This window comes from Aythya ferina, assembly GCF_964211825.1.
Source record: "Aythya ferina genome assembly, chromosome: 3".
Lineage (NCBI taxonomy): Eukaryota > Metazoa > Chordata > Aves > Anseriformes > Anatidae > Aythya > Aythya ferina.
The window spans coordinates 47,542,596-47,559,165 of record NC_140298.1 but is presented as its reverse complement, the minus strand read 5'-3'; the positions used below and the strand labels follow the sequence as shown (position 1 = coordinate 47,559,165).

Sequence of the window (16,570 nt, the reverse complement as noted above, 5' to 3'; positions counted from 1 at the left end):
TTTTAAAATGTCCTGCTGTATTCTTCAGTAGGGAATGCACTTTCATACATTTTTGGTAACCTCTAGATATCACTGACATTATTCAAAATGTTGAAATGTACTTATTTCTTCTACAGGATTAAAACGTTCATCCTTTTATTCATGAGGGAGAATGGTCTGCAGTGATGGTAGTACACAGAAAATAATTACCAGATTTTTAAATATAAGCATATGTTTGAAATTGATGTATCCTTGGGGCAGGGACTGTCTCTAATTAAATGTTTATACAGTGTCTAATATAATGAAGCCAGGAGCTGGTTGACTGTTATGTATGCCATGGTCCAAATATTTGATAATAACAGTTCTGCAGTCAATTTGATCTTACTTTTGATCATTATAAGTGTTTTCCTAACACATACTGCAGATTTATGCAATTTGAAGGGCTTCAGGCTAAATTCTGCAGTCTGTTTGATTCTACCATATCCATCACTTTGGCACTCAAAATCTTGATCCAAATTCTGCTTTTTTATTGTTTTTTGTCACAGGAGGGATGGGATAACACTGTACTGAGGGAGGTGGGACAAGTATCAAACTGATTTTCTAGAATACAGATGAAAGAAGTGCCAGTATTGCTATTTAAAGTACCAGTAAGCACCCCTATAGCACAACTCTAATTTAGGGAAGAATAGGTTATGTGAAAATGTTCTTTTGGATTCAGTATGTGTTTGGTTTGCTGTAATCATCGGGACTCCTTTTCAGCCATGAGACGCTTTCATACTCTTGACTTTATTAAGGAATTGATTTTTACCAGGATAATCCTGGCTTCCACTCAAAGCACAACTGTCTTCACACAAGACAGAACTCTGAAAACAGGAAACTAATAACCTTTGGGAGCCACCATCTGCAGATAAAGGTTTTAAAGATAACACTCTTCCTGGGAGTGGTTGGACAACCATTTCCACTTAGATGGCACCTCCTGCCTGCCTAAAAATAAGAGCCCTCATCCCCTAGGTTAGCTTCTACAGACAGGAAGAGCGATTCATGGAATTAGGTACAGTTGATTTGTTGGTTAAGAATTAAGAATTTCAGATTTCTGTAATTGTTAGATTTTATGTCTCTTGAGTTTTACAATTATTATTGTACTGAAAAGTATAAGTATTAATGATAATTTTCTTATTAGTTCAGTTAGTTACTATTTCTGGGTATGACAGTTAAGTCATGAATAAACATATGCTGTAACCCCAGAGTTTCCTTTTCCAGTCACTCCTTTAAGAAAATGAAAAATGCCTGTTCTTCTGTGAGGGAATATTTATTTGTCTGGGAGTTGGATCTAATCTTTAGAATGTATCTGGGTGTCCCTCTTTGCTAAAACAACCTTAAAACACATGCCCATCAAAGCAAAATTTGGAATAGCCTACCTTTGCTGGGACTCAGTGTAAATATATTGATGGACTTTCTGTCCACACATTGGTATGCTCAGAAACAACATGAAATTATATGTAGCCTGTTGACTGCAGTAGGGACTGGCAAATAAGAAATTATGGAACTTGGTGTATATTTTCATTTAACAGCAATTCTTTAACTTGGAAATGCCTATGATGCCCTACAGTACTGTTAGACCTTGGGCTCCCTAACTCAGTCTAACAGTGATTTTATTATGTTCTTCAGAAGCACACGAAGAGGCATGAAGAGAGGTTACTTACTAGCTGATTTTCAAAGGTTGTTTCTACACATTCATACGGCCAGTCTGCTTTGCCCTTGCTTTGGAGCTCTAGCTTATAACACTTAGCAGGCATAAGATAAAGAGCAGAAGGGGGTGAGACATGTCTTTTCTTAAAGAGATGGGAAAACTGACATTACACTTGCATGAGAATACTACCTGATTCTGTATGGAACAGTATTCCAGTGCACTGCTAATATTTAGTGCCAGAAGTACTGAATCCCATTACTTGAATGTGAACAGGCAGTTCTTGAAAAAGTTAATAGTAAGTAAATCCTCTTACAATTTCAGTGTATTCTTTACTATATTTGTTTCCCAGTTGCTTATACTTTTTTTACATTGATTCACATGTTTATATACTTCTGTGGCTATAAACATGTAGTATTGAATGAGATTATCTTTCACAATTTTTTTTCCCCACTACAATTATACAAACATCTATATAAGTGGGCAGAACACTGAAAAATTAGACCAATATAATAGCACATCAAATTTGACAACTATTTCCAGCTGCATAGTTTCAGAGGAGGTTTTATAACTAGAGGGATTTGGGAAAATAAAAAGTGTATATGTATATTACTCAAGGAGAACTCATTTTTAATTACAAAAGAGAGGGCGAAGTACTTGCTTTTAGTAAACTCATAAGTGAAGAGAAACAAAAAGTATTTATGAAATGTCTTAGTGTCTTAAGATTAAAAGACTGACACTGAAAGCTAAGAGAAAAATCTAAGTGGGCAAGACAAAATCTTTTCTTTTTTTTTTTCTTTTTTTTTTTTTTTCAAATGTTTGTCTTTAAAAAAGCCTACAAGGTTTTTTTTGTGTGTTTTCTTCCTGTAAACATTTGCTTCATTGTACTGATTCTCAGAATAGTAGTAATTGTTAGTTGAATGAATAAAAAGGTCATGAAATAAATGGGTACAAACATACAAACAGGCTAATTGTTGTAGTAGAATGTATCTGTTGTCAACCTTTGCAGGTTGTCTTGCAGTTGTACAGTTTCATTGGCCCCAAATGGTACTTATTGAACATTTATTTTTTATTTGTTTGGACCACGCCAGTATTACACAGGCAGCATAAGGGAATAATGGGCTGCATTCTTTGGGTTACTGAAGAGTCAGCACAAATTGTGGGAACAAATAACAATCAGACAAGGCAGTGTTTTATAACATCAGGACTGCAATCCATCTTTGGGATCTTTCAAAGCTGGGCTAATAAAGGCCTACTTACAATCCCCAGCAGAGTATGGTTTAATTAAATTTGTCCATTAAAGTACTCCTCCCCCTCCCTCTATATTTTAAAAATTAATTCTGCTTTCTGCCTGTTGTTCTTCCTACATCACAGATGCACTGAGCCTTCGTAATCGACAGGTCCTCTGCGTCACGCTGAAAGTCCTCCAGCACCTGGTGGTGTCAGCTGACATGGTGGGAGAGGCCTTGGTGCCCTATTATCGGCAAATCCTCCCAGTCCTAAACATCTTTAAGAATATGAATGGTGAGTTATCCTTACAGACACTGTGTCTTTCAACCCTTAAGGTAAAAAAGGGCTCGAGGCAGGGTTAATTAACAATGTAGTTAAGATTTATTACAGTGTATAAACTCAAATCCATTTGGAGCTCTAAATAATGTACCCCCCTTTACTATTCCCTAAGGATGCACTGAAATTAACAATTTCATTTATTACTCCTTGCACGTACAGTTTATTTAACACAGTACAGAAGCACTGAAGCACTTCTGTAATCTTCAATAATTAAATTGTAAAGTTTTGTAAAAGTCTTTTGAATACATTAATAAATTACAAAGGTTTTTTGCTCCCTCCAACATTTTAGTTTGGTTCAGTCATTTTGTTCAGTTCTGTCTTCACAAGAAATTCACCACCCCCAGCAGGCTTAGGAAAGAATAAAAGTAACAATCAAACTAATTAATCTGAGGGTCAAGAGAACTCCTTTTTGTGGAAAACTTTCAGGTCACATGATGTCTAGCAAAGTAGTGAAGTCTGAAGTTATTGATCACTTAGCAGGTTTTACTATAGAGAAATTTGGAAGTACTTTGTATCTACACTTGAGTATGCTATATTCTTTGTAGTGCAAATCTCTCTTGCCTGTCTCACTCTTATAACTATGGTACTGAGAGCACTGTGAGTACCATATATTTTGAATGCATTTACACCATAGTCACCAGGTAAAATCAACATGCTGCATCTTGCTTTCTCCAAGCTACTCTTTAAAATATTTTTCTGTAGTAAATCTATCTGTATTATCTGTTCAATTATCTACCAAGTTATTGACTTTAAAATATATGTTGTTCACATGCAGCCCAATAGGTCAAAAGAGCTTAATTCCTCACAGTCTTGCAAAAGCAGTAATGACAGGTTTTTCATGAAATTCATGGCATTTTAATAGTTATCTACAGGACTGCTTACTGTTTGTGCTGCTACTGAATGTACTATCTTTCACTCACTCTTTTAATACCTTGGATTGAAAAATGCCTGTCCAAAGACTGACTTGCAGAATCAAATAAGATTTAGGTTTTAGTTCCCTTTAAATACATAAATGTCTGTGACTGTTGTAGTTAGTGAGAAACTTGCAATAAAGTGTGGAATTCCATAAATGCAATGTGGTTCAGATGACAACTGTGGCTTTCAAGAACTGATGGGATGAAAGGTTATGAATAAAATCTGAGGCTGAGCTTAAGCAGTTTCAGTAGGACTCCTTGTGAATTAGAAGATTCGTCCATTACAGATCCAATTTCAATATCCTGCACAAAACAAGACCAAAAAAAGGACTGTCATTGATTAATGAATACACAGTACATACTTTTTCCAAATTTCAGCCTGAAGTAGCCCATAAATACAGCTAGACTTTTTTTTTGAGTGATTTTAGATTAATAATACGGGGATCTCATGTGTGCTAGGTACATAGTTAACAAAAGTATTTATATATGTTCAAAACATGTCCTGAGTTTTGATTGTATTGTGATCAAAATAAAACATATTTTGAGCACTTTTGCATGATAAGTAGAGAGGCATTTGCTGTTATCTAAAGCATCTATTCTTATGGTCTTCTTATACTGGCCCTTAGCAGATTTGCAGAAAATATGCAAATCCCAGTAAGTTTAAACATGTTCTGAATGGTACCTCAGAAATTTTATTCACAGTAAATGCCTTTGATGTGTCGGAATCATGATTCACTCCACAATATTAGACAGGCTTACAAATAAAAAGTGGGGGAAAAAAAATAAACTCCAAGAGCTTGTATTGGTAAAATCTTAAATTTTGGAGATCAGAAACAAGCATTTAATAAAACAAATACAAAATGTAGTCTTAACTTCAACTTGACAGATGTTTATCTCTTGTGTTGTTCTTCAGCCAACTAAACTGGTGAATCAGTTCAGAGTTCCAAGTGTTACCTGAGCTTAGAATATAACGATAGTTTGAGAAGCTGTCAGTCCTGTCCCAGTTTACTCTAAGTAATTCTTTCCAACTTCCCATCTGTTTCCCAACACTGAGGCTACAGTTTCACAGTCAGCAACAGTATTGCTTAGTTGCCATTGCCTTCTAAGGGCATTCTGTGATAAAAAAAGGAAGTAGCCTTGATGACTCTCCCTCTAGGCAGCCAGTTGGTGTAGCTGACTGTGATTCCCACTGCAGATTTTTACTGGATTAGCCAGGGATGCTATGAACTATGTAAATCCTCTTTTCTGGTTTTGAAGCCTTTGGTGCTTAAAGATTAGATCTCTTTGCTCCTATACAGCCTACTGGCCAACTGCTTCTTAAATGTTCCTTTTTGCAGAGTTATTAATAAACTCTTGTAAATTATATACAAAATGTTTATTATTCTCATAAACACAGAATTTTTCATATATTACTTCACTTTTTTCTTGTACTTTTGACATTTCCACTTTTTTCTTTTCCCATCTGCTGCCTCAAAATCATTCTGCCATTATATTATACACATAGTCCCTTTTGCAAATTAGCAAGTTCTGATATCGATGTCTTTTCATATCTTACTATGTCCCCCAGACATGCTTGTCTCTAAAAATGAGTGTCTTCATAATGATTATGTTGTCTTGATAACTGTATAATTCCGGCAAAAACAGTAGAGGACAATTGACTTTTTGGAACAGGAGATAATCTAGGTATTTCATTAAATTTTTTAGCATCCATACTAGAAATATTTATTACAATATTTTTAGTCAACACTGCACAGTATCTATTGATTTCTTCTTTATAATGCCTTTTAGCAAAGTGCATTTCTCTTGTAATTTCATAATCAAAGAATATTTTTTTCTGAATTTTCTGCAATTTCTGTGATAACATACAGTGTAAATGGAATTGCTGTTGATCAACAAATTGAAGTATGACAAATACATTTTATTAAAGTTTTTGGGGCTACAGATAAGAGATTGCCAGGCCTGTGTTCTAAATGTGTTCTAAGTGAAAGAGTGTATTCATTGGATATGGACAAATTCTACCATTTTCCATCCAGTCTTACTTCTTGTGTACGGGTGAATTTACTATTAAGAATTTTTTGTAAATTGAAAAACAAAACAAAACAAAAACCAAAACAAGTATTGAGTTGAAATGAATTGAATTGTAATTAATGAAAACATCTAAAACATGTTTACCCTTCTGAGTCATAAGATACAGGTAAAAATAAATCAGTGTGACCTAAATTACAAATGCCAGGGGAAAGATCAAAGTCTTTGAAGGTAGGTACCTTATCTTTTTGAAAGCCAGGGGAGAAATCTCAGTGATATTCAGAAGAGTCTGTGTAATGAGCAAGGGGCTTTTTGGTGCACAAAACATGTTTGGTATGTCTGAATTTGTGCCCTCGCTGGAGCTTAAACCCCTGACTCACATGGGACATTCCACTTGAGTTCTCAAATGCTCTGTGGCAGAACAATAAGACCTAAAAGAGAGAAGTTCTGCCAGTGGTGGTGGTGCATTTGTCTTGCTGGTGTCTATTTGTGGAGGAAGTGAGAGCACCATCACCAACTGGCCATAGCATACTCTGAAAAAGCAGTGAAACTTTCTGTTAAAACTTTGTTCTCTGAAAGAGCAGGAGAGCAAGCAGAAGGGACGTGTCTTCATCCCAGTGATTAGGGAATAATCCTGAGACACAGAAGCTATTTGTCTAATCTCTGCAGACTGAGAAGAGACTAGCACCTTCTGAGCAAGCTCTCCAACATATAGACTATTGTGCATATATACTACTAATATGTAATGTGAGAAACAAAAGAGTCATGGTAATGCCTGGTGGGTCTATTATGAACCCTGTAATGCCACTTAAGCTTTCATTTAAATTTATAAGTTAAATGTACTGTTATGAAACTCATCTTAATACTGCAAAGAGGGAAAGAAAAATATTTATAGAATCAAATGAAAATATGCCTTCTTTTTACTTCAAAAATATTTTCTTTTGGGTGTCTTATTTTCTAAGCCACTTTTTATAAGGCTGTGAGGTGTTTGAGGTGAATACAATTTAAGAACAAATAGAATAAGTTTGTTCTTTTGTGACAGCAGGCAGAAAAAGTAAAAAAAAAAAAAAAAAAAAAAAAAGGAACAAAAAAGTAGTCTTCAGTGCCTGAAGTATGCTGTTAGGTTATGTTCAGAATATTTTCTGAAACAGAAACCTATTTATTAAAAATATTAGACAGTCATAAACAGCAAAGTTCTCATTTAATTTACCTGACTGGTGAATCAAAATTTCATTGATTTAGTTTAACAACTATTTTACGCTGTCAAATCTAAGTGATCTTAACAGCTGTACTACATCAGTTCATGTGCACAGATATATTTCTATGTCATCAGTTTATATTATTCACTAGTGATCAAGAGCAGCTTTTATGAAAATTGCAGCTAGAATAATGTAGAATGATGAAAACAAAATATTGTTATTATTTAAATGCCTCAGATAGAGAAGTATGGGGTGGCACTGCACTGAAGGTATCTCTCCAGAATGGTAATTTCTTCTATGACTTGTTTCAGTCACCATAAGACAAACAGCGGTAACCGGGCAGACTGAAGACCAAGTTTCTTTTGTCTGCAGTAAAAACGTTCTGCACTATCAGTAATTTAAAGCTAATATAAGCTTCTGTCAGTCTTTACCTATCTAGCCAGTACTTTAAAATAAAATTTGAGAGATATGGCTGAGAATACCCAATGTAGCTGAATTGCAGCATTCAATGAAGTGTTAAGCCACAAAACAGAATTATGCTGCTTGCAACACCTGAACTTCACTTAGGAAAGAACATTGTCTTGTCTGAGAGGTACTTCACATAATTTGGAGAACTCTTTTTTCAAAATACAGTAGTACTTCACAGACTCTACAGGAAGAAGCAGAAGTATTTAATTGCAGAAGGAAGAAACTGTTCCTACAGGTACCAGTGTCCCCTATATTGGAGCTGGAGTGTTTCAGAAGTGCTTGTGTATTCCAGAGGCAGTGATGCTCCTCAGAGTGGTTCGTGGTTATTACTGAGAAGCAGCAATTATATTTTAATGTGATTGAATATGCTCTAAAGAAAATCTCTTGCCCAGAACATTTCAACTGTCTGCTCCCTCCTCTGGGAACTCCACAAGTGCTTTCACAAAGAATGTCAATCTTGTTCTAAAATACTTTATAGTTTACCAACTACATAATCACGTTTCAGATTCGAAAGGAGGAATAAATAAATAAATAAGTAAGTGGCTAAAGCATCATCTTTTCCAAAGCAATATTTGAGGTTCTCTTCATTTGTTTTCTGAACTTTGAGCTTTCAGATTATTCTCAGGCAACTCAAGATTTCTTAAATTTAAAAGCAAAGATTCTGAAATGGCTTCAAGGGTATACACTTTAAAGGAAGACCAGCATGGCAACATAGATCTGAATGAAGAAATTATTTTTGCTATATTTGTAGTTTTTCAAAATACACTTTCAGCACAAGAGGATTCAGAATGTTTTCATCAACATTTACTGAAAAATATTGTGGTGTTCTCCAAAATGGAGTCTCTTGTGCCAGCCCTTTATTAAGCAGATAAAGACGAATTGATTGCACTCAAAAAATTAATACCATTCTGGTAAGAAGCAAAATGTATTTTTGTCATTACTGTCATTAAGTGTAATTAATAATATTATTTTAACAGGCTTTCTATGAATTACAGATCTAATAATATTTATTTAACAAATGCCCTTGAATGTTTTTAAGAACCTAGAAACATTTTTCTTCTATGAGATCAGCTGATGGTCTTTTAAAAGTTATTTTTTCAAAAATGCATTTTTTTTTTGGTCAATAACCTTGTCTTGGAAGTGAAATTCTCCCAAAACAATATTTAATAGAGTAATTAAATATGGAATAACAGAGAATTAATATTCAACTGTTAACAGCTGTTGTCTCATATATTTTCTTGCACACTGTCCAATCCCTACTTGTCTCAGTCACCAGTCCTGCATACTGAGTGACAGGAAAACCACTGGAATTCTGAAGTGCTGAATAGAAGTTACCAAGGCCCACCTGTATTAGTCCCTTTGATGCTTTAATATCGTCCAATAGAGAGCAAGTGATTTTTAGCTGATGATACAATGAACTTTTCATGTATAATCAAAACCCTGTCAGGTACATTATAACACATTTAGAGAATTATAAGACTTAGATCATAATTACTGGGTAATTTCTAATTACTATCTAATTTCTTAGCTGAAAATACTGCATCAGTCTGTGTAAAATAAAACTGACTCAGCAGTGATTAAATTGGTGTTATTAACATTTAGCACTTACTTTTAATGTTTTAATAGCTAATTAATTCAGCATCTTGAATTCTTGATAAAAGAAAAATTAAAAGCTCCCCATGTTGAAGGATATACATATCATCCATTTTTTACTTTTTCCTTTAACCAGTTTTAATTTTTTTAGTATGTTGACCCAAGGAAAGGAAGGCTGTCTATTGGGTGAATAGACAGAGGTGAGAGTTAGGACTTCTGAATTCACAGGAAATTTGTGGGCAAGTCAAATAATGAAAAGGTCAAATTCTTCCCATGCCTTAGTGTTTACATCTGCAAAATGGATATAACCTCAAAGGGCTTGTAGGCCTCAATCAACATTTTCTTTTCAGAACTTTTACAAAGTTCCAGGCGTGTGACTACATATGTCAGTGAAATACCATTTTCACAAAATTAGGAGTTAATGTAATGCTTTGCTTTAACACTTTTGTGTGATTTCTGTTCCTGTGGGAAATAATTACCTTTGGAAGTCTAGAGGAAGATTTAGATGTTCAGAACCAGATTTATATAGCATTTCAATGGCATCTGTAAGTCTGCCTTTTCTGCATGAAAATGCCCGTCTTAATCAGGCCAGGTTGGATGGGGCTTTGAGAAGCCTGATCTAGTGATTAAGGTGTCCTGGCCCATGGCAGGGACATTGAAACTAGATGAACTTTACAGTCCCTTCCAACCCAAGCCATTCTATGATTCTAAGATAGCGTGTAAGTACCTGATCTCAAAATGAGACAGGGAGGTGTTTAAATTGCCAGAGAATACCATCTCATTGGCATGCTTTGAGCAAAGTTAATGCATACCTGTGATATTAAGCTCTATCTAAAACACAGGAAGAACTATCATTTTCAGGTATTTTGATTGTAGATTTATTGCTGGGGGAGAGACAGGGAGAGGGTTGTTGTTTTGTTATCTTTTTTTTCCAACAATAAAAAGCATGTACAGATGTGTGAGCAGAACTGGAACTCTACTGCTCAGTTCTCTACTGCTCTTTGACTGCGTAAAGTCTAGGCACATACTTGCTTCATCTACAGTTTCTTCTTTGGGGATGATTTCTGGATCCTTTGATGAACCCAAGCAAGCTAAAGCATGAAGGATGTTGCAGATTAGCATCTATTCATGTAAAAGACTATTTCCCACAGATCAGCTAGTTCAGCCCGTGTCCACGTGGCAGGATTACAGCTCTATAGGTTCTCAGCTGTCCCAGGTAGATCAGAAGTGCACCTGTCATTCTGCAATTATGATTAAAGCCCATAATCTTTGGAGGAGTAGAATTTCAGACCTGTGTCTGCGCTTCTTATTTTCAATCAATTTGCTGTAAACAGCTCCCTCAAGGACTTCTTCGTCACCCTTCTGAGACTTCTGATTTGGTTTGCAAAGGGTAGAGACACCTGTATTTGTTGTCTAGATATTAAGGCTTTCTTTGGATCTGCCCCTTACAAGGAAGCTAGAGTGCTAAAAATTTGTCCGCTACCCCTCCAGTTAGGATTTATTTCTTCCTTCTTGGTAATTTGTTTCTACATTTTTCACATAGTTAGATTACATATAGTGAGACTGAGAGATGATCTCTTCAATCAGACTGGCACTACACTTTCATAGTACATGTTAGTTCTGAGAAAATATTTTTCTGCATAATTCTTCTCTTTTCATGTATGTTTGTAAACAAATGTGCTTAAGTTTGAGGGGACATATGGTTTCAATTTGTCACATTCATTAAGGTAATATTTCTTATTTTAAATATACATCTGAAATATGTGATCATTTAACAATTCTAAGTGGATTTTGTTTATTTATTGCAGATATTTTTAATTTGTGTGCTCAATTAGGGTTTCTTTTCTGAGAAGAATATTTCTGTGGAAGTCAGTTTGAAGTTGCCAAAATCACAGAAATTGGCTCTGTACCTGGCTTTATGTTTTTATATCATATCTAGAAGCAGGTAATAGAAAGAGAGGAGCTTTGGAGGGAGAGGGAACTCCCTGTCTGGATGAGAGTTTTCCTTGTGGCATCTTTCTCTTCCCCTCAAGGAAAACAGATTAAAGCCCCATGTAATGGTATGATACAAGTAGGTGCTTAAATATTGCACTGTGATTAAACTACCGCAATACTCAGGTGATTAAAGTGCTTCAGGTCCTTCAGTTATTATTCTATTATATCATTTCATCTCATTTCAAGACATTGCTTTTTTCTTAGATTTTGAACACTCTAGGCAACAAAGCTGATTTTCTGAGGCCTATAACTGTGAACTATTGATTCTTTTTTTCTATATTGCACATCCATCATTCTCCTTTTTAGGCACACCAACAGAAACTTGTATTCTTGTTATAATATCCTCTGGCTGTCCAACATGCTGATGCAATTAGCACATGACAATCTCAGTTTCTTTTGCAGGACTGTTCTAGCTGAGTAGTAGCTTTTTGATTTTTCCAATTTGAGAATTAGATGAACTACATTAGACATTTATGATCAGAGTATTTGAATGCTGGTGTCTGCATCTCATCCAGAAATTCATGCTTCAACTAGAAGTTATGTTTAGGAAACAATGCTGTTTTTATGTTAGGATTTAGCATTTTTATACCAAACTATGTTCCCTATTATCTTCTCTTTGAAAGTGAAAATAAGCACTCAGGAAAAGGTAAGAAATGCGAAAGTTAACATTCAACTTCATTTCTTCTTGCTTGACTTTATGTATTTCCATACAGCTTCTAAACAACTGTTTACTTACTGTTTATAACTTAACACAAATATTTTGTACAATTCTTCACAACCTAGGATAAATGTGGAAAACCCCAATTTCTTTTTACTGCAAAGTGGTTTTCATTGTTGTGCTGATGCTATACATTTTACTGACAGTTTTGGTATTCATTTTCTCTCTGCAGTATATATCTAAATATCTTTTTACTATTTAACAACCTTTCTTTACTACAATTTGTTGGACAGTGGCTTATGAAATTTTTAGGCCACATTGTATTTGGTATTTATCAGAACATATTCACAAAGGGCCACCTGAAAATCATTTGGAATAAATTTAAAATTTATTCTCCCCACAAAAGATAAATAAGTTCAAGCCAAGTAGGGGGATTTAACGGGAAAGTGGCCACACCGAGGACATGATCTTCTCCTTATTAGAAAAGATATGAAAGTTTCTTTAATAATTGAATAATGCTTATCTATCTGCTCCACCCTATGAAGCTAAAGTCTGGTAAGGAGGAATCTTACCAAAACTTCTGAAGTTATCAAATACACAGTTTTTTTTACAAGAAGTGTAGACTTCCTATTTCTCAAATAGAACACAGCAAACTTTCTGGTCTTGGGCTGAAAACCAAACAAAATAAATTGTCAGTTGGCACCAGAAGAGATTTGTCTGCAGTTTCTGCTGCAGTTCAAGTTTATTTTTGATGCCTCCTGCTCTTATTCTCCACTATTACTACATTATATTCTCCACTGTACTCCTCATCCAGGGCTGATACTTGGTCACTACTTAGTGAATGGGTTCCTCATGAATGGCATAAACAAAATTAAATGTGTTTGAATAACCTACACTATAACATAAATGAGCCACTGTACTGAATTTCCATATCGTTTTCCTTTTACACAGGTGAAACTTCAAATAACAAAACATTTGCCAATAATTTTTCACTGAAAATATATTTTTTTTTGTGGGAAACTTCGGCAGAATTTTGGGGTCAAAACCTCCATGATAAAAATATTTTACAATTCTATTTAAAAGTATTAGTTGTCAATACAACTAATGCATGAGGATTCTTACTAGATTGATGTTTCTCAGTCTTTTTAAGGTGTTGGAAAGAAATCTTACTTGAAAGAAATCCAAGAGTCATTTAACCTTTTTGAAGAAGTCCGCAACTCATCTTACGTGTGTTTGTCTCAGCAACTTTCCATCAACTGCATTTAGGCTAGTGTTTGAAATCTTATGTAGGTCTTTAATTTCTTCCTATTTTGTATGTTAATTAGGTTGCATGTATAAAAATCTGTGCATTATATATATATATGTATTTATCATTTAATTATACATAAATATAGGTAATTATAGAAGATCAGTGGTCTTTGCATCACAGGATGAGAGAATTAGTAGAGCTTTCTGTCCTGGATACTTACTACCTAGATCAAATTAGAAATTTCTATGCCATCTGACTATCGTGGCAATGTTTGTTATAAGAAATAATACCAGTAACTGAGGAATGGTTTATCCAGTTTGTTACTTTAACATATGACCAAAGTTAATGTTTGAGTTTTAGCTTTGAAGCTAACATCTTTTTATTTATTCATTTAATTTACATCCAAGTTCATGCAAAATGTATCAGGCCTGTTTTAAGGATTAATGAGGTTTTTATATTTTATTGTCTCACTTTATGGTTATGTAATGTATATTTTTCCCTTTGTATTACAGACTTTAACCAATTTGAATGGTGAATGACCAAGTGTCCTTACAAACAATAAATTCTTTTCTGCACATTGGTTATACCACAGGGCAGTATAACAGAGTCTTAAACTACATGTTTAATAGAGCTAAACTTCCAATTGAGGGAAGTTTTATGCAAGAAAGTGGTAGAAATCTGTTTTGAAACTGAGAAAAAAAAATGTACTCAACCTTTTCATTGTAGAGACTGTTCCTGAAAAGTAGTTGAGATTTCTGTAGTTTCAACGGGGGATGGGTTTTCGCCTACTGTTGTGCTTGTTTTGTGACTTGTCCCTTTGCTGTCAATTTAGCACTCAGAAATTTCCATCTCCTCTTGTCATTTTCTTGCAAGGTGTCCTTCCATATCTGTTCAGATTTGATACAGGTAATTTTCAGCCTTGTTTTCTTTTGTGAGTGAGCACTAGAGTAATGAAAAGAACCAAGTTATATGCAAACATATTTGAATATCTTTAGGTGGCTTTATTTTGGATTAACAAGAACCCTATACTGACTAAAAGCTTTACTGGCAAATATAAAAGTGCAATGTTAGATGCTGAGATGTACTTTAAAATGTAGTTTATAAATCCTTTTCCTGAATAGAGATAGAAGGTATTCAAAAATTCATCTGGATATGTGAAACTAAGTTTCATCTTTGGAGAAACCTATCTGTCTACACTGACTGCAGAGAAAGCCTGGAGAGATTAGCCTTACTAGTTGCAAAGCAAAGTTGGCTTTGGTGAATAAACTGCCAGTGTGCTAGATTTCAGAGAAAAACAGACTGTCTCTAGATCCCTGTATTACCACAAAGCTGTCAGTTGCAAATCAAGGCCAAACAGTGCACTGGTCATAACAGGTAAATCCTCACAGATGTCCAGGATTACATACTAAGTAAAATCAATATAAAACAAAAGGATACATTGAATTGCAGGCTCTGTAATAAAAAGAGTATGGTGTGCTAAATGAGCAGCAGCACAAATAGTTACAGCAGACATTATGAAAAGACAGTTTCCCTGAGGCATAGAAGACATGCTTGATGGCCCCAGAATCTGTTCTTGAAAGATTTTAAATTGGTTGTGTTCTTTTCCTGTAAAATGAACTCCCCCACACCTTACTTAACCACCTGCTAGTAATACAAACACTTTGATGAAGCTAGATATGAATGCAGATTTCGTTGCTTTGAAATACTTTTTCTAATGTTCCTTGAATTTGTGTGAAGAAATATTTGTTATAGGGAAACTATTGATCACTATGTCACAGACCCCACAAGAAAGAGAGAGACATAAAGTAAATTTAAATTATCAGAAGTGACTGGCATATGCATACTTGTCTATGAGCAGAAAACCTGAGAATCTGCCATCTGGAACATTGCATAGAAGGATAGAACCATAAAATATATTTATTTTATTTTGTAATGAAGGTAGATATATAATGAAGATCTTTATCAAGTTATTTCTGCAATTTTAGAAATTCAAGGTTCTTTTGAGATCCTTTCCTATCTTCTTGAAAACTGATTTCTTGGTACATAAACTTTTTAATGGAGTCTAGACAAGGAATCAAAAACCACTGAATTTAGGGATGGAAACAAAGAGGTAAGGAGCACAGAATAAATCTAAATCTACATGGTCCTCTTCTACAGAACTGCTTAACTATCCTGTAGAAAGTATACTTACTTCTCTGGCTGAAATTAGCAGGTACTGAAGAGTCAGCATTTCCTGTATGGGATCCCAAAGAAACCCATGAAACTCAAGATAGGAGCAGATACTTGTTCATGGAGGCTAACTGGAGAATAATAATTTGATGTAGGACTTACGGAAAAACAAACAAACAAACAAAAACCTTTGATAACTAGATTTCAAAATGTCATATAACTTGAACAGAATTTATAATATAGGCATATTGCAACTGAAATATGTCTCACAGTGTATGTGTTCATATAAGAAGAGTATTCTGAGCCTTTTTCTTGTTCCCAAAGGATTTTCTATTTGGAAAATAATTAAATGAACAACAACAAAAGAATCTTTATATATTTACATTATAAAATTATTCTTAATTCCAAGACAGATACAAAATATGGGTTGTCTGTTTGTTTTAGATTTTGCCCTCTGAAACAACTGAATAGTTTCAGAATTTTCATTCTTCTTTTTGGGGACTTACGCACTCTAGTCATGGTCTAGATCTTTGGGATATCTCTGGGTATATGTATATAATGAATGTGAATAATATAGTCTAAGGGCTCCAATCTACAGTCACTGGGCAGATACTAAGCTCTGGAGAGCTTACTCAGAGTTGAGTACTGTGAAATTGCAGGAGTGTTAAACTCTCAAGTTAAAAAGTTGGCATCACTGAATCCCATGAGAATTTTTCTATTTTTTGAAGTCATATTCCTTTCAAGTGAAAAAGCATATTTGGCAGCTGTGGTCTGTCTCTACTTAGCTCTTCATATTACTTCTTAAGGGGAGCAAAGATTTTTTGTGTACTATAATTAACAAAACTATCAAAACAAATAATGCAAAAGTACAGTCCCAATTGATGTACAAAATGTGCCCACTTTTTAGATAAAAGTAACTTTAAGGAGTAATATATGATACATATGCACAATATTACTTTCTTAATGTCATGAGATGAAAAGTAATGTACTTTTTTGGTCAGATTTTATTTAACAAAAATCATAAAACTTTGGACATTAATTTTGTTTTTTGTTTACTTCATAAAC

At 34.5% G+C, this 16,570-nt stretch overlaps 1 protein-coding gene and 1 long non-coding RNA gene across 3 annotated transcripts in view; one reads left to right on the top strand and one right to left on the bottom strand.

The window, feature by feature from the left end:
- The window catches only part of PACRG (parkin coregulated), a 221,237-nt gene that overhangs the window by 119,253 nt on the left and 85,414 nt on the right, over window positions 1-16,570 (top strand). For both annotated transcript variants that reach the window (XM_084514662.1, XM_084514661.1), the window contains one exon: window positions 3,041-3,190. In XM_084514662.1, the coding sequence (XP_084370788.1) occupies window positions 3,041-3,190 (150 nt within the window). The remainder of the gene's footprint in view (window positions 1-3,040; window positions 3,191-16,570) is intronic.
- The window catches only part of LOC311434477, a 51,101-nt gene continuing 37,785 nt past the window's right edge, over window positions 3,255-16,570 (bottom strand). The window contains exons 3-4 of the long non-coding RNA XR_014691520.1: window positions 14,050-14,278; window positions 3,255-4,452 (exon numbers count right to left, since the gene is read on the bottom strand). This is a non-coding gene — a long non-coding RNA (uncharacterized lncRNA). The remainder of the gene's footprint in view (window positions 4,453-14,049; window positions 14,279-16,570) is intronic.